Source organism: Narcine bancroftii, chromosome 7 (genome assembly GCF_036971445.1).
Source record: "Narcine bancroftii isolate sNarBan1 chromosome 7, sNarBan1.hap1, whole genome shotgun sequence".
In the NCBI taxonomy this organism is placed as follows: Eukaryota; Metazoa; Chordata; class Chondrichthyes; order Torpediniformes; family Narcinidae; genus Narcine; species Narcine bancroftii.
The window spans coordinates 177,125,665-177,152,148 of record NC_091475.1 but is presented as its reverse complement, the minus strand read 5'-3'; the positions used below and the strand labels follow the sequence as shown (position 1 = coordinate 177,152,148).

General features: G+C 42.7%; 1 protein-coding gene and 1 long non-coding RNA gene across 12 annotated transcripts in view; one reads left to right on the top strand and one right to left on the bottom strand.

The window, feature by feature from the left end:
* The window catches only part of LOC138739434 (uncharacterized), a 34,764-nt gene extending 13,984 nt beyond the window's left edge, over positions 1-20,780 (bottom strand). The window contains exons 1-2 of one of the 2 annotated variants that reach the window (XR_011342242.1): positions 18,166-20,780; positions 8,461-8,582 (exon numbers count right to left, since the gene is read on the bottom strand). This is a non-coding gene — a long non-coding RNA (uncharacterized lncRNA). Of the gene's footprint in view, positions 1-8,460; positions 8,583-14,999; positions 15,717-18,165 lie in introns of those variants that run through there. The other variant, XR_011342241.1, reaches the window with a different exon arrangement.
* Positions 1-26,484, top strand: part of LOC138739430 (phospholipid-transporting ATPase IB-like) — a 524,646-nt gene that overhangs the window by 27,599 nt on the left and 470,563 nt on the right. Inside the window, exon 1 of one of the 10 annotated variants that reach the window (XM_069891446.1) lies at positions 20,024-20,637. The exons of the other annotated variants lie outside the window; for them this stretch is intronic. Coding sequence (XP_069747547.1) covers positions 20,595-20,637 — 43 coding nt within the window. The 5' untranslated portion in view covers positions 20,024-20,594. Of the gene's footprint in view, positions 1-20,023; positions 20,638-26,484 lie in introns of those variants that run through there. 10 annotated transcript variants of the gene reach the window in all.

The window sequence follows — 26,484 nt, the reverse complement described above, 5'->3', positions numbered from 1 at the left end:
GAGTGGAAAACTGTGTGTGGAACCTAGAGAAATGGGGGAGATATTGAACAGTTTCTTTTCTTCGGTATTCACTAAGGAGAAGGATATTGGGAGATGTGGGATAAAAAAAGCAAATTGGGTAAATATGGGGAATATAGAGATTACAAAAGGTGTAGTTTTAAGGCTTTTGAAGAATATAAAGGTGGATAAGTCTCCAGGACCAGACGGGATCTTCCCCAGGACATTGAGAGAAGTGAAGGAGGAAATAGCAGAGGCTCTGGCGGTAATTTTTCGAATGTCATTAGATATGGGGATAGTGCCGGAGGATTGGCGCATTGCGCATGTGGTTCCGTTATTTAAAAAGGGTTCAAGGAGGAAGCCTGGCAACTATCGGCCTGTAAGTTTGACGTCTGTGGTAGGTAAATTAATGGAGAAAATTCTTAGAGATAGTACTTATAAACATCTGGATAGACAGGGTCTGATCAGGAGTACTCAACATGGATTTGTGGGAGGAAGGTCATGTTTGACCAATCTGATTGAATTTTTTGAAGAGGTGACTAGGAATGTGGATGAGGGTAGCGCAGTGGATGTTGTCTATATGGACTTCAGTAAGGCCTTCGATAAGGTACCACATGGAAGGTTAGTTAGGAAGGTGCAGTCTTTAGGTATAAATTTTGAGATAGTCAAATGGATTGAACATTGGCTGAAAGGGAGAGGCCAGAGAGTGGTAGTGGATAACTGTCTGTCAGGTTGGAGGCCGGTGACCAGTGGTGTGCCTCAAGGATCTGTATTGGGCCCATTGTTGTTCATTATATACATTAATGATCTAGATGATGGGGTGGTGAATTGGATTAGTAAATATGCAGACGATACTAAGATAGGTGGAATAGTGGATAATGAAGAAGGTTTTCTAGGATTGCAGAGGGATTTGGGCTGCTTAGAAAAGTGGGCTGAAAAATGGCAGATGGAATTTAATGCTGATAAGTGTGAGGTGCTTCATTTTGGTAAGAAGAATCAGAATAGGACATATGTGGTAAATGGGAGAGCATTGAGGAATACAGAAGAGCAGAAAGATTTAGGAGTGACGGTACATCGTTCCCTGAAGGTAGAAACTCACGTGAATAGGGTGGTGAAGAAGGCTTTTAGTATGCTGGCCTTTATCAATCATTGCATGGAATATAGGAGTTGGGAGGTGATGTTGAGATTGTATAAGACGTTGGTGCGGCCTAATTTGGAGTTCTGTGTGCAGTTCTGGTCGCCTAATTATAGGAAGGATATAAACAGAGTGGAGAGAGTGCAGAGAAGGTTTACCAGAATGTTGCCTGGGTTTAAGCATCTGGAGTATGGGGAGAGATTGGACAGATTGGGTCTTTATTCTTTGGAGCGTAGAAGGTTGAGAGGGGATTTGATAGAAGTATTTAAGATTATGAAAGGGATAGACAGAGTGGATGTGGATAGACTATTTCCGTTAAGAGGAGGAAAGATTAAAACAAGAGGACATGAGTTAAGAATTAAGGGGCAGAGGTTTAGAGGTAACATGAGGGGGAACTTCTTTACTCAGAGAGTGGTAGCTGTGTGGAATGATCTTCCGGGAGAAATAGTGGCGGCGGAGTCAATTGTATTATTTAAGAAAAGGTTGGACAGGTATATGGATGAGAGGAAGATGGAGGGTTATGGGCATTGTGCAGGGAGGTGGGATTAGAAAGGGGTGTTTGGTTCGGTGCGGACTAGAAGGGCCTAATGGCCTGTTTCCGTGCTGTAATTGTTATTATTATTATTATTATATTATACTCATCGATGAGTACTCCCGCTTCCTGTTTGCCATCCCGTGACCAGACACGTCTGTCTCATCCATTATGAAGGCTCTAGCCTCTATTTTCACCCTGTTTGGGTATCCCGGCTATATTCATAGTGACCGGGGCTCAGCCTTTGTGAATGATGACCTGCATCAGCACCTGCTGGTGAAGGGCATCGCAACCAGCAGGACTACCAGTTACAATCCCAGAGGAACAGGCAGGTTGAAAAAGAGAACACCACAATCTGGAAGGCTGTCAAACTTGCCCTGAAGCAAAAAGGCCTTCCAGACGTGCACTGGCAAGATCTCCTCCCCATCGCGCTCCACTCAATTCGGTCACTACTCTGCATTGTGACCAATGTTACTCCTCATGCGCTCGTGTTTACATTTGACAGAAGGTTGGCATGAGAGACTACACTCCCAGTCTGGCTCACTAGTCCTGGTCCAGTCCTTCTCAAGAAGCACGTGAGGAGAAGCAAGACCGACCCCTTGGTGGAAAGGGTGAAATTGCACAATGCCAACCCCATGTATGTGTACATGGAGTACCCGGATGGCAGGGAGGACACAGTCTCCATCTGGCACCTGCCAGAACAGAGGATCCGTTGCCTTAGGTGCCCCATGAGCTACTGAGTTTTTTCTCCCCACCCCTGCTTAGGGCCTCAGGGGACCCAGTTCAGGAAGAGAGTGAACCCCCTCTATCGTCGAGCCAGAACCCCAGCCCAATACCCTTCCATCACAGGTGGACAAAGAGACTCAAGGAGGCAAAGGCCCCCCGGTGCTAAGGCACTCCACCAGGATCTCCAGACCCCCGGACAACCTAAATCTGTAAATAGTATTATAAATATTTCTCTTTTGTGTCTTATTATCTGTTTCCGATCCTTGTTCTCTTCATCCACAGACTCTTAATTCTGAAGGAAGGGGTGAATGTAGTGAACTGGGATTCACTAGAAGTGTGCTATACTGACAAGTGGTCCCGCCTCCTGGCTACTGCCCCTGGGGCCCATTTATAACCCTGGTTTCCTGCCTAAACCCAGAACCCCTCTGAAGCCTGTTCGTGAACCCTACCTGTGTTGTAAGCTAATAAAAGCGTTTGTTCTCCCTCCAGTCAAGTGTGAGCTTTTATCTACGCTACACATGGTAATATCACAGAAGAACTAATGAAATGTGTTCAGGAGGATCTTATTGATAATTTAATCAGTATGTTTCTAGATTTGGTCGGCTCATTTCCAAAGCCAAATAGATGAAATATCAGTGGGGAAGCATCAAGAAAATAGTCGTATTATAAGGCTTAAAAAAGCTTTGTAAAAAGATGTTGACTACTTCAAGGTCAGAAATCCCAGTTTCAATGATACGAGTACAGATCTATCCTGGTTGAACAGCAATTCCACTTGAGAGGTATGTGAATGAGAAAAGGATCGAAAGAAAGAGATATGGTCAATCACGGACCTAACGGGAATTTTCCTCAAATAGACAGACAATATGGTTGAGTATTTTAAATTGATCTTCACTAAAGAGGAAGATGAAATTGAGATTCTGGGTGTCCTAAAAATTATAAGGGGATGGAAAAGGAAGTTGAGCTGTGCTTAAAGTAGATAAATTGGCTGCTCAAGGTGAGTTGCATTTAATGTTGCTGAGAGAATTAAGGGAAGAATTTTCAGAAGCCCTGGCTACTATCTTCAAATATCTAATTTTTTTTGGAGTGCTGTCTGTAAAATTTAAAAAAAAACACACTTGTTCAATTGAGGGAAAGTGATAAATCTAATAACTACAGATTTCTCAGTTTAAACTGTTACAAGTTCAAACCAGCAACCACAAAGAAGGCATATCACACAAGGGTAAAGATGAACAATTACTTCATTAACAAAAAATTCTCCTTCAAACTTTAATTCAAAATCCCCCCTTTTATAACAATGCCCACTGGTTACTTTGCAAATTTCTATAACAGTGTAAAACTAATAAATTCCCCAACCTAAATATAACATATGTAATTAAAGTCTAAGTTATATTTCCAACCAGCCCACAGAAAAATAAAATAAATACTCCATTTTTTTTACAATAAGTATGTGATTATATTCATATCTACCCAGATTAATATCTTGACAAACAATCTGCTATTACATTATCTGTCCCCTTTATGTGTGTAATAATTAAATCATACTCTTGTAACATTAAGCTCCATTTCACTAACCGTCTGTTCTTATTTTTCATTTTAGACAGAAAAACTAATGGATTATGATCAGTATATATTAACAGTATTTGAGCAGTACAAATCTACACATCATTAGGCACCAGAACACAGGGTGAACTCCAATTTGAACTTGATTTTCAGATGATATCATTTTTGAGCATTTAATCCACCTCTTGATCCAACAATCTGCTCTTTTCCTGATTAACTCGTAAGGATGCTGCTTAATAGGCTTAGCATCACCGACTTCCACATCATGACAAACCACAGTAGTTCTTCTTGGAATATCTGGGTATGTATCCTTAAATTTCATAAGTAATGTCTTCATTTCTTCCCTTTCTGATTTAGTCAAATGCATTAACTTGGTGTCTAAGTTTTGCAAAACTATAGAATTTTCCAGCCTGGGGCTTATCACTTTCTGTGCTCCATGACCTTCCATGAAACTTATCTCCTCCTTTATAACTAGCACCTTGATTGGAATCCTAGTCTCCTGCTCAGTCATTTTCTCAAAGTAAGGTTTAAGCATGTTCACGTGACAGACCTGTGTCTCTCTTCGAATATCAGGCGTCTCAATGACATAGGTGACCTGGTTAATTTTTGATTTCACCTTATATGGTCCTGAAAACTGAGCTCTCAAAGGGTTTGACTGAATTGGCAATAAAACCAATGCTTTGTCGCCACGTTTAATGTCCCTAATTTTTGCTTTTTGATTATACCGAATTTTTATTTTTCCCTGAGCAGTTTTTAAATTTTTCTTTGCCATCTCGCAAGCTTGATGTAATCTGTTTTTAAATTTGAAAACATAATCCAACAGATTTGATTGTATATCATTTATGTATCCACTGTTCCTTCAACAATAGTAATGGACTCCTGACTTCATGACTAAACACCAACTCAAATGAACTAAAGCCAAGGCACTCCTGAGTTGCCTCTCTAACAGCAAACAATAACAAATGGATTCCTTCATCCCAATCCTTATTATTTTCCACGCAATGAGCCCTCATCATATTTTTCTCAGTTAAATGGAACCTTTCCAAGGCTCCTTGACTTTCACGATGATTGGCAGACAACACAATTTGATGGGCTCCCAATTCATACACCACCTGTTGAAATATTCCAGACATAAAATAGTCCAATTGAATTTCCCTTGGTAGACCAAACAGTGTGAAAAATTTTAGCATAGTCTTCAGAATCATCTTTGCTTTAATGTTTCTCAGGGGAATAGCCTCTGGAAACCTTGAAGATGTGCACATGAGTATTAACAAATATTCATTTCCCGCTTTGGTTTTTGGCAATGGGCCAACACAATCCACTATCACTTTTGAGAAGGGCTCCCCAAAAGCAGGGATGGGTTGTAAAGGTGCCACTGGTGGTCCTTGATTAGGCTTGCCCACCAGTTGACAAGTGTGACAGGTTCTACAAAAGTTCACAACATCCTTTCTTAATTTCGGCCAATAAAACTGTCTCCTTATCTTTTCTACTGTCTTTTTCACTCCAAGGTGACCTCCTAAAGGTGTACTATGAGCCAAGTTTAACATTTCATTCCTGTAAGTTTTGGGAATTACAACTGGCCTTACTACTGCCAGTTTTCACTGGCAGGTATCACTTGTGGTCTCCACTTTCTCATCAATATTCCATCTTGAACAAATTAACCTACTGGCACAGTTTCAATTTCCTGGTTAGACAGAATCTTATCTCTTATCCAAGCAAGATCAGGATCATGCTTTTGTCTGGCTATTAATTCTTCTCTTGACAACAGCAAAGCTGGATCCTTAGGTTTGTCCTCAATGCTTGCCTCCACTACAGGATCATTACAGACTTTATCTACCTCTACCTTTTTTGTAGACATGGTTCTAGTAATGGCACACGCAGGGTAGATTTCCAAATCCTTTTCAGACTCATAAACCAAAGGCTTACTTCTGAGTTTCACCGCAGGCATGACTTTACCCTCTGCTAAATCATTTCCTAACAAAAGAGAAACTCCATCACCGGCTGACTTGATCTTATCCCTATCGTAACCGGGCCATTAACTAAGTCTGATTTCATCACTATTCTATGCAAAGGTATAGTCTCTACTTCATCACCAATGCCTTTAATTAAATTCACATCTCCAGTATCGGTCTCCTCACCAAAATTCAAAACGTTGCTTAATACAAGCGATTGGGCTGCTCCAGTTTCCCGCAGGATTTTAACTGGCACTTGATTGGATCCTTCTTTAACCAAAATGAAACTTTCAGTCATGAATGGTTTAAAAATATCCCTAACTTTCTCACTTGGAACACAGGCGGTTGGTACCACCTCCCTCTCTTTCTTTCTTTTCAGTACAGGATTATTTGCTATTATGTGTCCTGGCTTCTTACAATAGTGGCAAATAACACTCAAAAAAATTTCCTTCACCCATTTCTCTTCCTTTAACCTCACTTCTAGATTTTCTTTCTACTCTACTTGGATTATCAGCAGTATTCCTTTGAAAGGTTTTCCCTGGTGTCCACATATGCTTTATGTGTTAAAGCATATTCCTCTTCAAATTTGGTCAATTCTTGCTAAGTTTATATATTTTTCTCTGCCAAGTACACTTGAATATCGTCAGGAACACAATTTTTAATCTGCTCAATCAGAATGATTTCCCTCAATAAATCAAAGTTATTTTCTACTTTCATTGCGACACACCACCGATCAAAACACACAAACTTCCTATAAGCAAAATCCAGGTAAGATTGGGTTGCTGCTTTTTTTGAACTCCTGAAATTTTGTCTATAAGCCTCTGGGACTAGTTCATAAGATCGGAGTGTAGCCTGCTTTACAAATTCCTAATCAGCTGCTTGTTGTACAGTGAGACATGAGTACACCTGTTGGGCTTTCCCTTTAAGAACACTTTGTAGCAGGAGTGACCACTGGTCTGGTGCCCATTTTAAATTTACAGCTACTTTCTTAAAATGCTGAAAATACTGGTCTATTTCAGCTTCTTCAAATGGAGGAACTAACCTCACTTCCCTACTGACCAGAAACCTCATCTCCTGACCAGCATGTGGGTTTTGGGCTTTTCCCTCTCCTTGAGTTAGGATCTGCCTCAATTTAGCTAGTTCTAGCTCATGTTTCCGTTCTTTCTCTCTCTCCTCCCTTGCGGCTACCCTTTCCTCCATTTCTGCCTGCCTTACTGCTTCCCATTCGGCTTTCCTTTCTGCCTCTCTTTTTTCCTCTAACTCTAGTTTTCTCAAAGCCAACTTTACTTTCTCTGAAGTTTTCTCCTTTGGAAACTGTTCTAATGCAGCTTCTTCAAATACCCCCTTTACTACATAGTGCTTAACAATCTTTCGGGTAATTTTCTTTTTTTTCATCCCAGTTCTTACCATAAGAAGTTTTAACTTGCCAACTATAACCATCAGTTCTGACTTTTTAGCCATTTTTAAATTAACCACTGAAGGGTTAGCTATGAACTGGTCAATATTCATAGTTGCTGGTGTTTTATACACTCACCGTTTATTTTTAATTTCAAGCTGGAGGTTGAATCAAACTCAAACGACTGATAACTAAGCACAAGTCAATTGCCCCTAAAGCTTCCAAATTGGTCTGATCCTGGACAATTCCCCCAAATTATGTTACAAGATCAAACCAGCAACCAGAAAGAAGGCATATCACACAGGGGTAAAGATGAACAATTACTTAATGAACAAAAATTCACCTTCAAACTTTAATTCAAAATCCCCCCCCTTTTATAACAATGCCCACTGGTTAGGGTAAAACTAATAAATTCCCCAGCCTAAATATAACATATGTAATTAAAGTCTAAGTTATATTTCAAACCAGCCCACAGAAAAAAACTTAAACACAAAACAAACACAAAACACACAAGACTCACAAAACTTCGATCTCAACTGAAGCAAAGATTATAAACAAAATTCAGTTAACTGAAGCCAAAAGATCTTTGAGAGAGAGAGAGAGAGAGAGAGAGAGAGCACAAAATTTGAAGTTGCTTTGTGTTGCTTGCAGAGAGAGGAACCACTGACTTGGTCCGGATCCTTCTGGCTGCCTTCGGAATGTTTATCCTTTTTGAAATCCCAACATTCTAAACTGTCCTCCAGACCATGACTCATGCTCTGGGACTTCTTCCACTCCACAGCACCCCAGTGATGGTTTATTGTTCAAGTCCAGAAATTTTTTTTCATTTTCTGCACATGCTCAGTCCATCTCCCACTCTCTCAGCAGACCACCCTCACCTTGGCTCTCTAAGGCAAACTGTCACATTTTAACATAAAACTACATAACACATAGGCCAATAGACAAAACAGAACTCTGTAACAAAACAGTGGTGGAGAAAGTTAATAGAGCATTAGAGCACAGTACCCTTCTGACCACAATGTTGTGTCAACTTACTCTTTTTCTTTCACCATGTGTCTATTTAAGAGTCTTTCTATGTTCCTATTGTACCAGTCTCCACTACCACCCTTGATCATGCATTCTGGACCATCATCATTCTCGTTTTTTTAAAAAAAAAACTTACCTCTGCCTTCTCCCCTAAACTTTACTTGATTCACCTTATACAGACATCCTCTGGTATTTGTTATTGTCACCTCGTGAATTTCAAGAACATATAATCCAGGGACAAAATTTTGTTGGGTGGCTCTGTTGGTTAAAATAAAAATGAAATCAAATCCTTAGCAAGAGGGGTCATTGGATCAATGAAAAGAAACTCTAATGGGTAGAGTTGAGAAACTTCAGGTAAAAAGACCTTGTTGGAAGTTGCATACAGGGCTCCCAAAAAGAAGCCCAGATATAGGATGCAAATTACAACAGGAATTAGAAACTATGCAAGAAAGGCAATGTTACAGTGGTCATGGGGGACTCCAATATGCGGGTAGACTGGGAAAATCAGGGTGCTGCTGGATACCAAGAGAAGGAATTTGTGGAATCCCTATGAGGTGCAAGCAGCTTGTGATCGAGCCTATAAGGAAAAAGACAATTATGGATTTTGTACTCTGCAATGAAATGGATTTGATTAGGGATTTTGAGATAAAGGAACCCTTGGGAGACAGTGATCATAATATGATAGAATTTATTCTGCTGTTTAAGAGGGACAAGATTAAGTTAGATGTGTCAATGTTACACTTGAGTAGAAGGAACTATGGTGGCATGAGTGAAGAGCTAACCAAAGTTGATTGGACAAGGACCTGGCAGGGAAGATGGCAAAGCAGCAATGCATAAGTTTCTAAGAATAATTCAGAAGAATTATTCCCATGATCAGTTGCTACCCCTCCACCATCAGACTCCTCAACAACAAACTCAATCAGAGACTCACTTAAGTACTCCTACTTGTGCACTTTATTGATTTTTTTTCTTTTGTTTTCTCTGTATTGCAAAGTCAGTTTGCTTGCATTCATTATCTGTTTATAGTTCTTTTATTCGTTTACATGTTTAGGCTGTGCACAGTTTATTTTTGCACTACTGATTAGTGGAAAAATTAATCTCAGGGTCATATGTGATGTCATGTATGTACTCTGACAATAAATCTGAAATCTGAAAATTAGAAGACACAGAATAGATTTCATCACAATGAAGCATTGTAAGGGAATGTTCAGGCAACTGTGGCTGACAAAGGAAGTCAAAGACACCATAAAAGCAAAAGAAAGGGCATACATTCTTGCAAAAGTTAGTGGGAAGCCAGAGGATGAGGTGCTTTAAAAAAAAAAAAAAAAATCGACAGAAAACAACTGTTGTGTTGAGGAAAAAGTATACAGTTCAGTGGGTTCACAGAGAGACAAGTCTGGACATATGGGTTTTCACACAAGAATCTATAGAAGAGTGTGTGAAAACTGTAATGGGGAAAAAAAACACACATGCACAATTTATAAAAGAGTGGGAAAATCGTAATGGTAATAAAATACACACTCGGAAAATTTATAAAAGTGTGTGGTAAAATGTTAAACAGTACACAATTACTAATTCACACAGGCTGTGCAGACATTTGCACACTATAATCGGGGTAATACACACCCTCCTGGACCCATGATCATCGAGAGGTGGCCTTGATACAAATGGTACACACTCTCGGACTCCTGATCATGGGGAAGTGTGGCTTCATTGCAAGTATCAATCTATAGCAATACTATGGCTCAGCTTACCCAAAACCCTTCCCAGCAACATCCACAGAAACAACCTGGCATGGAGCAGTGTCTGGGGCTATCACCACAAGACAGAAAGAACAAAATGTGCTTTATGCTGGTGCTAAATAGAGACCTAATCAGTGTGTCTAGCTGAGTGATTTGAGTTAGCCAATAGCAGGTATGCATTAATCAGTGGTTGGAGTACAACCTTACTGAGAGGTGATATGATTTCCAAATACATTCCATACAGGGAGGACACATAACCACCCACAATACACACATTCTAGACAGACCGGGGTGGGGGGGGGCAGATTTCCTCCACACACAACACCAACTTAAAAAGCAATAAGGGGTGAAAAGATTAAATATGAAGGTAAGATAACCAGAAGCTTTTTCAAATATATAAAAATGAAAAACTAAGCAAGAGCAGACATTGGACCATTGGAAAATGACGCTGGAGAAGTGGTAATAGGGAACAAATAAATGATGGTTGAATGAATAGGTGGTTTGTGTTGATCTTCATTGTGGAAGAACCCACTGATGTGCCAGAAATTCTAGAAAGTAATGGAACATGAGTGTAGTCACAACTATAAAGGAGAAGGTGTCTGAGAATCTGATGGGGCTGAAGGTGGATAAGTGACCTGGACTGGATGTACTATACCCAAAGACTCTGAAAGAGGTACCTGAAGAGGTTATGAGTAGAAGGCAGGAAAATAGGGTTGAAGGAAGAATACATTAATTGAATGGCAGAGATGATTCAATTGGCCAAATGGCCAAATTCTGCTTCTACCTTGCAGCAGGTATTTGGACAAGTGTAGATTTAATATAGAAAGGCAGCATAGATTTGTAGAGTACCTATTTAATAATATTAGCCTTCTGTCCCCATGAGCAGATGTCCTTCTTGATCTCTAATTATCTCCATGTCTCTATGACCTTTAACATTTTCACCAAATTATTGCACATTTTTTGGTTTCCCTTTTCTGATTCCAGCAGTCTTTCTTTGTGCTCTCTTTTGTGACCAATTTTTTATTTTTGAATAAATATCCATGAAGAAAATGTGATTTATATGAATTTCCACATAATAGGTTTTAATTCAAAATTGAAGACCATTAAATAAAAGTACTGTAACTACTTGATAAAAGGTTGATTAAGTAGCAGGAAACTGAATGTAGCAGTGGAAGTCTGTTTCTCAGCTCGAGGAAAGAGTTCAGTGGAGTTCTCCAGAGAGTGGTGCCATGGATCACATGATTTGGACTTCCATGTACAGAGTGGAATTATCAGGTGACACACAACTTGAGGACAATAGATTCAAACAGGTATATACAAGGTATAGGTATATACAAGGTATAGATAGGTGGCAAATGACATTTTGTTCAGTAAATGGGAAGGGGAAATACAAAACAATGGCATAATTGTAAAAGGGTCACGAGAATATACGTGCACAGTTTATTGGGAATGACAAAGCAAGTTTGAGACCGAATAGCTTACAAGAACAAGGAAGTCATGATGACTCTATGTTGAGTGTGGTTCTAGATGTCACAGTTCAGAAAAGATCTGGAGGCTTTGGAGAGGGAACAAATTTTTTTTTACCAGAATTACTTCAGAATTGGTGAACTGAATTTGTGTGGATAAATTGGAGAAGATGATGCTTGTCTTCTTGGTACAGGGAGAACTATTTAAGATCATGAATGGTACAGACAAAGAAGATGGAGATTCCACTGATGGTAGAGAAATCAAGAACTTGGGGATATGGAATAAAGGTAATTGGCAAACAAACCAAAGTTGACTTGGTTTGGGGGTTGTGGGGAGGGGAATCTATTGCACAGTGAGTGGTTAAGGTCTGAATTACACTGCATAGGAAGATAATAAAGGAAGATGTTCTTGAAGCATTCTAAAAAAAGTGGCCAGGTTAAGTTTCTGAAGGGAAACAAACAATGCACACAATTTCAGAGCTACTTTTTAAAAACACATTTCTTTTCATTAATTTTGTTTCTCTTTAAATGTGCTGGAAGTGAGTGAGTTTATCTTTATATTTTGAAATCGTGCTTAGAGTAGTGGGCATGAGATTAACTGTCTTGCTAAGTTCATTAAAAAATGTAACTAACTTCATTTCAGATGATGTTCATACTTGGAGTTTTTTTTTGGGGGGAGGGGTGATTTTTATTGTACACCTTGCTCCTTAATGGGTGAGGGACCCAAAAGTTAGTGAAGCTGGAACAAGATATTAATTTATCTCCCACAGTTCCCAAAACATAATCCAAATCGTTTGATCAATTCATTGCCAATTCAAGCAGTATTTGCTTACACCATCTAGCCACAACCGTGTTCTTGCATTTTGACTTTCTTCCTGAATTTAGCAGATTGTTATCTTGGCTCTCCTAGTAGTAACTGCATTTGTTTTCTTTCACTGATGTGACATTTTTTTAATGGATGCTATGATTGATCTTCCTTCCTCTTGAGTGTATAAACCCATTCCTCTGAGTGGGTGCCTAATCTGGATCAAGTGGCCTTGGCGTTTCCTTGACTCTTGCTTGTGAGTCCAGCTCGACACACTGTTTCTCTTGATTCTGATTTGGTATCTATGTATATGTTACTCAACTTATTTTAGCACTTTGTACTTTATAAATCTTTGGAACTAAAACTAACCCACATTTGGGGAAGTTTCTTGAATCTGTTTGTTTGACGTACTAATTTGAATGCTGGCACTATTGAGAAGATGCATCTTTATTTGCAGAGAGAGAAATTGATCTTTCATCTAAAACTATTAAAGCACACATCTCTTTCGCTCTCTCTCACTCTCTTTCTCTCTCTTCCCCTCTCTCCTCATTCTTTCTCCAACTCTTCGACAATACACATTCTTTTTGGCATTGGCAAACATATTTAACCTCTCCTGACTACAATCTGAACTTCCTATTTGCTTTAAGAAAACCACTATCATCCTGATGCCAAAGAAAGCTGTGCCTTAATGACTACTGCCTAGTGGCTCTGACATCTTTCATCACAAAGTGCTTTGAGAGATTGGTACATTGACTCTAATCTTCCAGGTTGCCTCAATTCACTACAATTTGCCTGTTGTCAGATTAGGTCCGTGGCAGATTGATCTCATTGATCCTGCATTCAATCCTGGAACATCTGGATAGCAAGGGTATGCATGTCAAATTTTCATTTATTGACTACAGCTCCACCTTCAGCACTATACTCTCAAGTAAACGTCTCTCCAAACTTCTGGAGCTTGGTCTCAGCACTCTCCTCTGCAACTGCATCCTTGACTTGGTGACCTGCAAATTGCAATCAGTGAAGATCTGCAACACCACCTCCTCCACCATAGCTGTTTAACACAGTTCCTCACAAGACTGTGCACTTAGCCCGTCATTGTACTCCACATACACTCATGACTGTCTGGTGAAATACTTCACTAACTCCAGTTGTTAGTTTGCAAATGACACAATAATCATGTACGAGATCTCAAACAATGACAAGATAGAGTATAGGAAGGAAAGAGTCTGATGGCATGGTGTCAGGACAGAACCTTCAATGTCAGCAAAATGAAGGATCCAATCATTTACACCTACAACTGCTGGCTTGAACAGCAGCAACACCATTTACAAATTTGTTGATGATACCACAGTAGCGAGCTGTATAAAAAGGTACAACGAAATAGCATACAGGAGAGAGAATTGGAAACTTGGTTAAATGGCGGACTAACAACAACCTCTCACTTACTGTCACCAAAACCATGGATCTGATTGTAGACTTCAGGAAGAGAAAACCAGAGGAGTTCAATTCAGTGATTATTGGGGGATCAGCAGTGAAGAGGGTGAGCAAATTAAAATTCCATGGAGTCACTATCACGGAGAACCTTTCCTGGACCCAACATGCTAATCTCATCGTGAAGAAAGTACGTCAGCACCTCTGCTTGCTCAGGAGTTTGTTCAAGTCTAGTATGACATCACAAACCTTGCCAAACATCTACAGATGTGTAGTGGAAGTGTGCTGACTGGTTGCATCATGGCCTAGTCGAAGGGTACCTATACCATTGAGTGGAAACGCCTGCAAAATTCAGTGGACATACCCCAGTACATCACAGGCAAAACTCTCCCCACCATCAAGAACATCTTCATGGAATGCTGCCGTCAGCAGCAATCATCAAAGATCCACTCCACCCAGGACATGCTCTGTTCTTGCTGCTGCCATCATGAAAGAGGTATAGGTGTCATAGAACCAGGTTCCTAAACAAAACAATCAGGGACTCATCTAAGGCCTCTTACTTTGCACATTATTTATTATTGAATTTTTTTTCTGTATTTGCGCAGTTATTTTGTTTACATTTCTTCCTTTTATATCACTATATTTTTCTTTCACATTTTGCATGACTGATAATAGAAATTCTGCCTGGCCAACAGGAAAAAGAATCTCAGGGTTGTATGTGGTGTCACGTATGTATTCTGACAATAAATTTGAATTTGCATTCAGGTACAGGAATGTACAATATGTATGAATGATGCTGATGTGAGATAGTTGAGAGCTCATTGACACAAAGGCCAAGAAAGCACACCAGCACCTTTACTTCAGAAGCTGAAGGAAATTTAGCATCTCCCCAATGCCTCATACCAATTTTTTATGGATGTTCCATCAACAGTATCCTATATGGGAAACCTTCAGCTTGAGCAAGGCAATATCTTCAAAGTATTGTAAATGTAGCTCAGGCTTCACACAAACCAACCTTCCCTCCATTGACTTTGTACACTGGCAATGGAAGCAGCCAATTTGTTAAAGGACCTAAGCACAAGCACCCTTCCCCCACCTACCATCACACATCCTTCTCCCCTCTCACTTTGTGTCGGGCAGAAGATGTGAATTTGAAAATATGCACCATCAGATACATGGACAGCTTTTTTCCGATTGATATTGATGCTCCATCAATCACTCAGGAGGCTACTGAAGAGAAACCAATAGGCTTTAATTCACTTGAGAACATAGCATATCCCTACTGTTTGGCTGTCCTGCACTGAGTTGCAGTGGGCTGTGGAACAGTTACCTTTATACAGGAGCCAGTGGGGATGGGCCACAGGTACAATTGGCCAATAGGTATGCTTGACCAGATAATTATACATTACAATGGTTTACCACAATCACCCCTTGTTTTTAAAAAAAAGAATCCCCCAGGGTGAAGTGGAACTTAAAGTTATAAGTTTACAATTTGAAAATCATAAGTTCAGCCTATCATGCAGTCGGGTCATTCACTGGGGTCGTCGTTGAAGTGGTTGTGGCTGCGGTACAGCAGCAGAGTCCTGGACTGTCTCGGGCACCTGTTCGTATTCATCAGTATTGTGCTGGTGGGTGAGCGCCGTGCCTGGTGTATCCTCCCTCGGGGCAGAGGCAGGATACCAGAGGTCAGGTGCATCATGTGCGTCCAATGGAGAGGAGGATGTGGGGTGATTAGCAGCAGTCTCCAGGGCTTCTGAGGGAGCCAAGTCCCTGATGGAAATGGAGTCCTCATGTCCGTTCAATATGCCACATAGGCATATTGGGGGTTGGTATGGAGCAGGTGGACCCTTTCGACCAATGGGTCAGACTTAGGTTCCTCACATGCCTCTTCAGGATGGGCCCTGGGGATGCCAGCCATGGTGGTAGTGTGGTCCCTGTCACAGATTTCCTGGGGAAGGAAAACATGCATTCGTGTGGTGAAGCATTAGTAGCGGTGCACAGCAGGGACCCGGTAGAATTGAGGGTTTCCAGCAGAACCTTCTGCCAACAGGAGACTTTGGACTGCAAGGCCAGGAGGACTGCTTTCCAAACCCTAGCATTCTCCCTCTCCACTTGCCCATTATCCCAGAAGTTGTAACTAGAACTCCTGCCTCTGGCCAACAGGTGCTGGCACAGCTCGTCACTCATAAAGGAATGCCCCCGGTCGTTATGGCTATAACTGGGGAAGCCAAATAGAACGAAGAGGCTGTGCAGGGCCTTGATGACAGTGGCAGCGGTCATATCCGAGCAGGAAATGGAAAATGGGAGTATTCGTTGATGATGTTAAGGAAGTATATGTTATGGTTGGTGGAGGGCAGGGCTCCTTTAAAGTTGACAATGAGTCACTCGAAGGGATGAGTGGCTTTAATGAGTTGTTTCCTGTCTGGCCAGTAGAAGTGCGGCTTGCACTCAGCACAGACTTGGCAATTCTTTGTCATGGTCCTGATCTCGTCAATGGAGTACAGCAGGTTGTGTGCTTTAACAAAATGAAAACACCCTGACGACTCCATGGTGACAGAGATCATCATAGAGGTTTTGCAGTCGGTCGATCTGGGTGCTGGCACAAGTCCCACATGACATACCTCTTTAAGTTTTCCTGGTTGGTACAGGATGTAATAGTCATAGGTCTATAATTCTATTCTCCACCATAGTATTTTATCATTTTTAAAATTTTGTCCCCCTGCTGATTATTGAACATGAACATGACAGTGCGTAGATCAGTCAGCAAGGTGAATCTCTTAACAGCCAAGTAATGGCGCCAGTGCCGCACTGCTTCAACAATGGCTTGGGGCTTTTTTTTTGACTGAGGAGTGTCAATTCTTGGCACCCTGCAATGTGTTGGGGGGGGGGAATTTGGCCTTTCAGCCTGATTAAGGGAGCACTGGCAGGCTAAGATCTGATGTGTTGCTTTCCACCTGAAAAGGGTGGTTTCATCCACAGCATGCATCGTGGCCTTAGCGATCTCGGTCTTGATGTGGTTAAAAACTGCACGTCTCATCTGCCAGAGGGAAGGTCATAGATTTGATAATTATGCCTTGTCCACATAATTGGGGACCCACTGAGCATCATAGGAAAAAAACCCAAGGCTCCTCTTCAAGGCCTTGAGGCTGTGAGGAAGGGTGGTTGCGTGTGGTCTGGGTCCGGGACCGGCCAATGACTCCATTCTCCATGACACAGCCAAGGATGGCCAGGTAAGTTGTGCGGAACATGCATTTGGCCTTGTTGTATGTCAAATTAAGGAGCTTGGCTGTCTTGAGAAATCTCTGGAGATTGGCGGAACATGCACTTGGCCTTGTTGTACGTCAAATTAAGGAGCTTGGCTGTCTTGAGAAATCTCTGGAGATTGGCAGAACATGCACTTGGCCTTGTTGTACCTCAAATTAAGGAGCTTGGCTGTCTTGAGAAATCTCTGGAGATTGGCATCATGGTTCTGCAGATGCTGATGTTATCGAGATCTGGGAAAGTGGCCTGCAATTTGTACTGATCCACCTCCCTCTGGAAGACCGAGATGCCGTTTGTGATGCAAAAGGGGGACGCACAGGAAGTTGTAGAGGTGGCCATCCGCCTTTAATTCTGAATACTGGCAGTCCTCTGGGTGGATGGGTAGATGATGATATGCCGACTTTAGGTCAAAGGTTGAAAAGACCCGATACTGGCCGATTTGCAGAAGGGGATATGCTTCAATTGAGTGTATTTATTGATGATCTGACTGTAGTCAATGACCATTCTATTATTTTCCCCGTTCTGCACTACCACTATCTGCGCTCTCCAAGAGCTATTGCTGGCTTCAATTGCCCCTTCCTTAAGTAAGCACTGTATCTCTGCCCGGATGATGGCCCTGTCTCCAGTGCTATACTGTCTGCTTTTAGTGGTGACAGGTTTGTAGTCGGGGGTGAGGTTGACGAATAGCGATGGAGAGGGGACTTTAACTGTGGAGGACCTGCAAGTCGTGCATGGTGAGTGGTTTGGTTGGTGGACGTATATGGTGGGGGATGGCTATCAAATTGCTGGTTACGAACAGTGAGGGGGTTGGCTATCAAATTGTTGGTGAGGGGTGGATGGGGCCTGTCAAATTACCATCGTCACGCTTTTAAGGTGACATTGAAAATCAAACCCCAACAGTGCAGCAGCGTAGAGCTGCAACATTACCATCAGTCTAAAGTTGTCATATACAGTGCCTCACACCATTAAATTCACAATACTGAAACCACAAACATCCACTGTATACAATTTGGATGCCAAGGAGGCCTTCTGGTTCACCCGGCAGTACTGTGAGGGTGAGGTGCCGCACTGTGTCAGGATGTATAAAACTCTGTGCTCCCGCTATCGAACAAGCAACTCGCCACACGGTTGTTTACCTTGATGTCCATCATCAACCTGGTGAGTTGGTGTGGACTGTCCTGGTTGAGGATGATAGAGGCTAGAGTCAGGTTGTTGCACATCGCTGCAGTAGAAGATGGCAGCGTCCAGGATGGCCCCCATGGCCTGCATGCAGTGTTTCCGAATCCAGAAGATGGTAGCCTCGGTGGCCAATGCATGGTGCAACTGGGTCCTGAAGATGGTATTCAAGATAGCAGCCCCAACAGATCACACATGGCGCTGCTGGCCTCGGGTGATGGCAGTGTTGCAGAACACGGGCCCCATGATCTATACGCTGTGCTGCTAGGAAGGGGTTTGGACTTACACACTTTGGAACAGTGGCCCTTCTTTCCGCAGCAAGAGCAGATTGAATCCTTTGCTGAGCAGTGTTTCCTCAGATGCTTGCCCAGGCCTCAGAAATAGCACTTTGGGGATCCCTGGAACACCGCAGCTGTGGTGGGGTTGTTACCAGAGCCGGTTGAGAGCATCAGGAGGGTTTTGCAGAGCACTGATGCTGTAGCCTGCACATTAGTGGAGTGGGGATGGTGGTCCCAGGATGGCTGCGACTGGGGTGACCATGAGATGGACATGTTGTCGGTCGAGTAGGCTTCCACGTTCTGGAGAGCTACCTCCAGCGTACCTCCCAGCTCGACTGCTCTCTGCAAACTGAGTTCCCCTTGCTCCAGAAATCTCTGTCGTATGTAATTCAACCTGATCCCCACAACGTAGACATCTGAATCTGTATACTCCGCGGCGGACACGGCTTTCCATTCACAGGCCCTGCTGAGTGCTCGCAGGGCCAGAAGATATTCGGTGTTTGACTCACTGGGTTGTTATTTTCAAGTCACTAGAATGTGCCTTGCGTAGAAACGTTGATTTGACACTGATATTGCCCTTTGAGGATGTCCATGGCCTGGTACTTTGTGGCATCCCTGATCATGGAGTACACTAGGGTGCCAACTCGGGAGTGCAGTACTTGCAGTTTGTCGGTCTCTAATCGCACAATTATAGAGGAGGCCTGGAGGAAGGCCTCAAAACAGCGCAGCCAGAGTTCAAAGCTGGTTGATGCCTGAGGTGATTGAGAGTCGATTTCCAGCTTTTCTGGTTTGAGGATCTGCTCCATTGTAGAAATTGTCAAGTGAATTAAATTGATGCCCCATTAATCACTCAGGAGACCCTTGAGGAGAAACCAATAAGATTTAATTCATAAGAACATAGGATATCTTTACTGTTCAGCTGCACTGAGTTGTGGGGGGCTGTGGAACAGTCATCTTTGTACAGGAGCTTGTGGGGAGGGGCCAGCAGTACAACCAGCCAATAGCTTGACCAGATAATTATACATAACAGTGGTTTACTACAGATATATTCTTCAACAGACCTCATTAATAAAAGAAGAATGAGAGGAGATCTTATAGAAACATATAGGATTAAGAAGGGTATGGATAGGATAGATGTAGGAAGGTTTTTTGAGCTGGCTGGGGAAACTAAAACAAGAGGTCACAGTCTCAAGATTCGGAGGAGTAGATTTAGGACAGAGATGAGGAAAAATAGTTTTTTCCAGAGAGTAGTGAATGTTTAGAATTCTCTAACCAGGGAAGTGGTTGAGGCTGCTTCATTAAACATACTTAAAATTCGGTTAGAGGAGCAGAATTATGCTCTGCCATTCAGTCATGGTTGATTTTTTTTGTCTCAACCCCATTCCCCATCCTTACTCATCAAGAACTCTGCCTGAAATACACTGATCGATGGCCTCTGTGGCAAAAGATTCACTGGCCACTGGTTAAAGAGATTGCTCCTCCAGACTGTCCTGAAGGGACATCCTTTTATTCTGAGGCTGTCTCTCACATTCTGAAACATCTCCTCCAGATTCCGTTGGTTTCCACGAGGTGCCCATCCTCTGTCTCCAGTGCAGCCCGGACGGGGCCAGGGGCCATCGACCATTTGTGGCCAGCACCTGACCAAATGTGGGCAGGGGTCGGCCAAGCGCCCACACCTTGGAAGGAGGACGGCGGAGGAGACCGCAAAGAAAACATGAAAGAGTCCGAGAGAATTTTAGAGCAAGGAAGGAGCCATCACGAGTCTTTTGTCAACTCTGTGTGAAAACAAATCACTCCCAAAGTTTGGCAACTGTTGAAGACGGAAACCTCACAGTCAGAATTGGAAGGAGGCAACAGGGTCGTTTAGCACGGAATTCAGATCAAATCTGCGCCTCTGTGTCGAACGGCATCAAATCGTGCAGCGTTGATCATCTGGCTCGTGTGACTCGATGCGCCTTCTGCCGTGAAGGGTTGGTCCGAACCACGGCGCCGCCGCCGCTGCGAGGTGACGGGAGCCGACAGCGAGTGCCGCAGAGCCTGCTGCCGGACGACACGAGGATGATGGTGACGGCCGGCACCCGTGGTCGCGTCGTTCGCCTCCTCCCACCAAGATGCCGTTCCCGAGGAAAGCAAGGAAAATCCATTCGGCGGGAGGTGAGCGGGGAAACGGGGCACCTTTCACTGGACCCACTCTGTTCAACCTTGGCTTTAATGTTTCATCCAAAAAAGGGGCAAGCGGCGACGCGAGCCCCGGCTCCCGATCACCTTGGGAGAGTGGGAGGGAGAGAGAGAGAGAGGGAGGGAGGGAGGGAGAGAGAGAGAGGGAGGGAGGGAGAGAGAGAGAGAGAGAGGGAGGGAGAGAGAGGGAGGGAGGGAGAGAGAGGGAGGGAGGGAGAGAGAGAGGGAGAGGGAGGGAGAGAGAGAGAGGGAGGGAGAGAGAGAGGGAGGGAGGAGAGAGAGGAGGGAGAGAGAGAGGGAGGGAGAGAGAGAGGAGGGAAGAGAGAGAGAGAGAGAGGAGGAGGAGAGAGGAGGAGGGAGGGAGAGGGAGGGAGGGAGAGAGGGAGGGGGAGGGAGAGGGAGGGAGGGAGGGAGGGAGAGAGGGAGGGAGGGAGGGAGAGGAGGGAGGGGGGAGGGAAAGAGAGAGGGAGGGAGAGAGAGAGAAGGAGGGCTTGTTTGGCCAGCCGCTGCCTTGCTTTGCCGCCGGCGAACGGGAGCCTCACGAATGTTTTTCGATGGTGCGGGTTGCGGAGATCCTGAAGGAGATGTTTGAGCTTTGTTCTGGACCCAATGCACTCCAACCCCTCCCTCCCTTCCCTGTTTGCATCAGAAAGAGTGTCAGAAATAAAACTTCTCACACATGAGTCTCTTTAAAACTGATGACACGACAAGCTTTATTTACAAGTCTGCAGAGTTGGACTCAACTGGCTTCTCACCAGTTAAGCCCCGATACATACAGTGCATTGATTTTTATACCCTTGTTGTTTGCCCTTCCCCTACTTATTAATACTGTTTTAATTGGTTAGTATTGCAAAAGCATTCTAAGTACAACTGCATTTTTAATTATCACGTTCGTTACGTACGCTGCGAACTCTACATACACTAAATTCTGTTTCTCACCCTTCTTATCAATCTTTTGTCTCCTGCATGTCTCTCACTATGACCATGGAAAGATATGTTTAAAAAAACATATCCAGCTGAACCTTTTGTCCTTGGCTGCTAGTAAGCTCCCTGTCCGTTCTGGCTTCCCTTTTTATGATTAATTATCACATTTTAACTTAAGCCATTTTAACCTAAATTCTCTATATATAACAAAGAGTGTATTGATATTTTGAGGGAACGCGTCTGTTTTGGAAGCACGTGGCATAGTCAATATAAAGGAGTTGATGAGCATTTCTCTCTTCTTCCACCCGCTTCCCCCCCCCCCCCCCCCCCCCCCCATATTCCCAGATGTGGTCGAAGTCGTTTCCCTGGTCCTCCACTGGCTTCTGTATATTCTCCTTCACCGTTTTCTCGCTTATTGCTGCTGTGAATATTTATTTACCTGGCATTTCATATTTGCTTCATGGCATATTGTGGTCATTTAATTGGTGTTTTTTTTGGTGTGTGTTGTGTACCTACAAGTGTGACTGCAGCAAGTTAAGAATGTTGGTGCATCTGCACATGTGTTTAGAACAATATACTCTCCTGCTCCTTCCCATTTCCACCCGTTGCTTATCCATTCCTCTTTGGGGTTTTTTTTCCCTGCACCCTCTTTCCCTGAGCTGCCATTGGGGGACCTCCTCCAACCTGGTCAGTGTTGGCAATTTGGCATCCTTAACAATGACTTATCCAAGCACAGACTGACTGCTTGCTTTGTAGAGCAATTCAGCTCTATCTACAACAACGATCTCCACTTGTTGGTTGCATGCCATTTCATTTTCAATTCTCATTTCTGCACTGACCTGTTTGATCTCAGTCTTCTCTGCAGCAGCATTAAAACCACATGCAAACCAGAAGGACAATGTCTCTCATTCTGCTTGAGAAGCTTACAACTAAATAGTCTCAACGTACAACTTTCTAGATTTGGTACCCAATCCTATGTTCCTTTTCCACTGCCACTAGTCCTTCCAGATTCTCTCTCCCTTCATTCACCTTCCCATTTCCCCACTCTCCCTTTGCTACCTGATTCCAATGACCCATCATTTTCTTTTCCTTGTCATTTAATTCTATCTCTCATCCATCAGCTCCACTGGTTCTCTTCCACTACATTCTATGCACTGGTCATCTTTCCCCTCTTCCTAGACTCCCCAGTACAAATGCAAGGTCTCCACCTGAAACGTTGACACATCCCTTTTTGCCTCCACAGAAGCTGCTTGACCAACTGAGTTCTCTCAAAGCTCTTCATCATGGTGGATGCAAGTGTCATTGACTGATGGTCACTGGCAGGTCACCTTCCTCTTCTTGGGCACATGTGATATCTCATAAAAAATTAGGACTTCTAGAGATTGGTGGCCATAATCACTTGCATGTTCCCTTCAGTGTTGCATGCTAAAGAGTTTGGAAATACATCAGCAATTTTTCATTGTTACCTGGTCTAAATTCTGGAACTCCATTCCTAATAGCATTGCTGGAATGCCTTCACTGGAAAGACTACTTTGGTTTAAATACATTTGATGGGTATGAGGGATGCTTTACTGCCAGGTATGCCTTGGACATGAAATTTAGTTTATTTGTCATGTTATACCCAGTACACTGAGAAGGAAGGATACCCTCTGGCCTTCTCCCTGATGGGAGAAATGTGGGGTGTGATGGATCCTTCAGTACATTGGCTGCCTTTTCAAAGCAGCAGAAGAAATAGATGAAATCCATGCAGAGGAGGGAAGTTTGTGTTATGTTCTGAGCATCATTCACTACCACTGGCAAATCTTGAGCAGCTCCCATACCAAGCTGTGATCCAGCAAGAATTCCTTCAGTGGTGCATCTGTAGAAGTTGTTGAAGACCGGGGTCAAGTTGAATTTCCTGAGATTTAAGAAAGCATTGGGGTTGATGTGCTTGCTTAACAGTTGCTTCATTGTGCTTCTTCCAGGTCATTGAAGGTATTTGTTCCTGAAAACTTGAGCTGTCTTTCCACTGAATTGCTGTTATTGTGGACACGGTTGTGGTCTCTTTCCCCCCTCTCATGAAGTGGAAGATTTGCTCTTTTATTGATGTTGAAACGGAGGTTGTTATCTTGGCATAATGGCAATAGAGCTTCAGTCTTTTCAATATTCTGTTTCATTATTATTTAATAGGCAGCCTAATACTGTGTGTATCTTTGGAGAATTTGAAGATGGAGTTGGCGTGGTATTTGGTAGTACAATGTGGGTGCAGAGGGATTGTACTAGGGGACTTGGTTTGCATCTTTACAGAGCACTGGCATTGAATGTGATCCTGGAGGAGATGTTGTTGCTCATTTTCACTGATTGTGGTTTGTTAGACAGGAAGGCAATGATCCAATTGTAGAAGAAATTGCTGTGGCCTAAATCCTGAAGTTCAGGAATGAGCTTCCTAGGAGACTATGATATTGAAGGCAGAGCTGCAATCTCTGAACAGTGGTGTACTTGAAGTATCCTTGGCATCCAGATATTCCAAAGTCATGTGGGGAGCCAGGACGATGGCGTCTGTTGTGTATCTGTTTGGTTGGTAGACAAATTGAAGGTCAAGGCTGGCTGGTAGACCACCTAATCAAAGCACTTCATGATGTTGGAATGAAACATTTTTTTTTTAAAAACCCTCCTATACAAAATAATACATTTACTTGAGTAGAAAGCAGCAGAATTAGTTTAGCTGCAACTGATCTGTGTTGAGGAAAATGGCTAATGTTTCGTATAAATTCACCTTTGGCCGGAAATGGAAAATGTACATGTAACAAATTTTAAGGGGCTTTTGAGGAAGCTAAGAATAGCTGGCTGTTGAAGCAAACAACAAAAGGATGGGACATGGGGAAGAGCAGTCTGATGTGCAAGGCAAAAGTGATGTTAATGATACAAATGTAATAATGACAAATGCCACTGGCAAAATCATAACATGCTTCTGTTTATTCAAATTAAAAAAAAGGTTACATTCAGAAAGTGTCATAGTAAAGTTCTTCAAGTGTATTCCTAATTTTGAATGCTTTAAGCTACTATTTGCAATGCAGCTTCCATAAGAACAAATTTGATTGGTTTGTTGAGCATTTCCCACAGTTCACATGTATGACCATATTTGAGTTGTTTGGCATTTTAATTTGCTGCTCCTCCCAAATTGCTCTCTCCCCTCAACTACCCATATTGCTTCATTGATGATTGACAAAAGCTGAGGACTAGCACCTCAGTTTTTTTTTAATATATTTGTGATATGTGATACCCCCGGTATCCTGCGCCTGTGAGGATTGGTAGATGTTGAGTCAATATGCTAAAACCCCCGGTATCCTGCACCTGTGGGGATTGGTAGATGTTGGATCAGCATATTTGCTGGTTGCTTCAGATTGTGTGTTGTGTAGATTGGCGAACTGACTGCTGGGTGTGGGGGAGTGGGTGGGTGCCAATTTTAAACTTTTGAAATTTTTTACCTATTTATTTTCTGCATTTTTTTTTAACCAGTTACTTGAAGCTACCGGATACTTGAATTCCGGATAAGGGGATTTTACTGTATTAAATTCAGCCATTTCTGATCTTCGCTTCTCCCTATTGTTTACCTTGAAGCTTAATTGAGTGACACACGAAAGTCTGTGGATGTTGTGATTATAGTAAGAATATACCAAAATGCTGGAGGAACTCACTGGTCTTTCACCATCCATAAAAGACAAAAATGTATTGCTGACGTTTTGGGCCTAAAAGCAGAATGAGCAAAAAGCAGGAAATCTCAGAAAATGTCAGCGGATGACCCCTGCAGATTCACAAGTGAAATGTTGCTTCACTTGGAAGGACTGTTTGGGGCTCTGAATGGTGGTGAGGGAGAGGTGTGGGCACATGACCAGCCTCTTGAAGTATTACACCTTTACTTGGGTATGTGTGTAGAGAGCATCGAAAGAACCAAAGATCCAAACCAAGGCTTTTATTAACTAAAAGACTGGAGCATATCACATGTAGGTCGACCAGTCCAGAAATGACCTGGTCTGGCTAGGAGCAATCCTTTAAGACCTGCCAGTAGGCGTGGCTATGCTCAGCCAATCACAGTCATCTTACACTACAATCTGTACATGTACACATTGGTGTACTATCACAATGTGTCAATTCTGACCTTGACCAGCCTCTCAAAGCATTTCATCCTGGGTGCAGATGCGATGGAGATAGAGCAATTGAGAAGCTTAATTGAAACCTATTTTTATTCATAACCTTTATAACATGGTCACAGACTTGAAAGGAGTAAAACACGAAAGTCTCCAGACACTGTGATTGAAGTAAAAAGACAAAGCTAGGGAAATTTATTAGGTCAAACAATGTGTGCTCTGCCTACATCAATGATAGGGATTTCCCATTTCATTTCTGCATCCCATTCCCGCTGTGATATGTCTTTTCCTGGCCAAATCAAGGCCATCTGTAAATTGGACATTATCCAATCGGATAACATTCACTTCTCTTATTTCAGCTAGCCTACTCCCCTTTCTCCCTCTCTTTTCCCCTTCCTTCTATCTTCTTTCCTCCAGCTGTCCTCCCCCTTGCCTGTCCATTCACAGAGACTCCCCCTGTTTGCTGCTGTGGCCTCCCTCCCTTATCCACCTATTAACTCCTGCCTGTAGGACTGTGATCCTCTCTCTGCCCCTCCCCCCACCATTTTGTTCAGCTATCTGCCTACATTTTGCTCATACCTTGATGAAGGGCACAAGCCTGAAATGTTGGTTATTTATCTTTACAATATAAAATACACTGTGTGACCTGCTGAGTTTCCCCAGCTTTGTGGTTTTTTTTACATACTTGCTTTTGAGATGGCTTGTGATGTATTATAGAAATATAAATATACTTTAATTTTCAGTTAGACAAATTGATTTTTGTTTTGTTTGA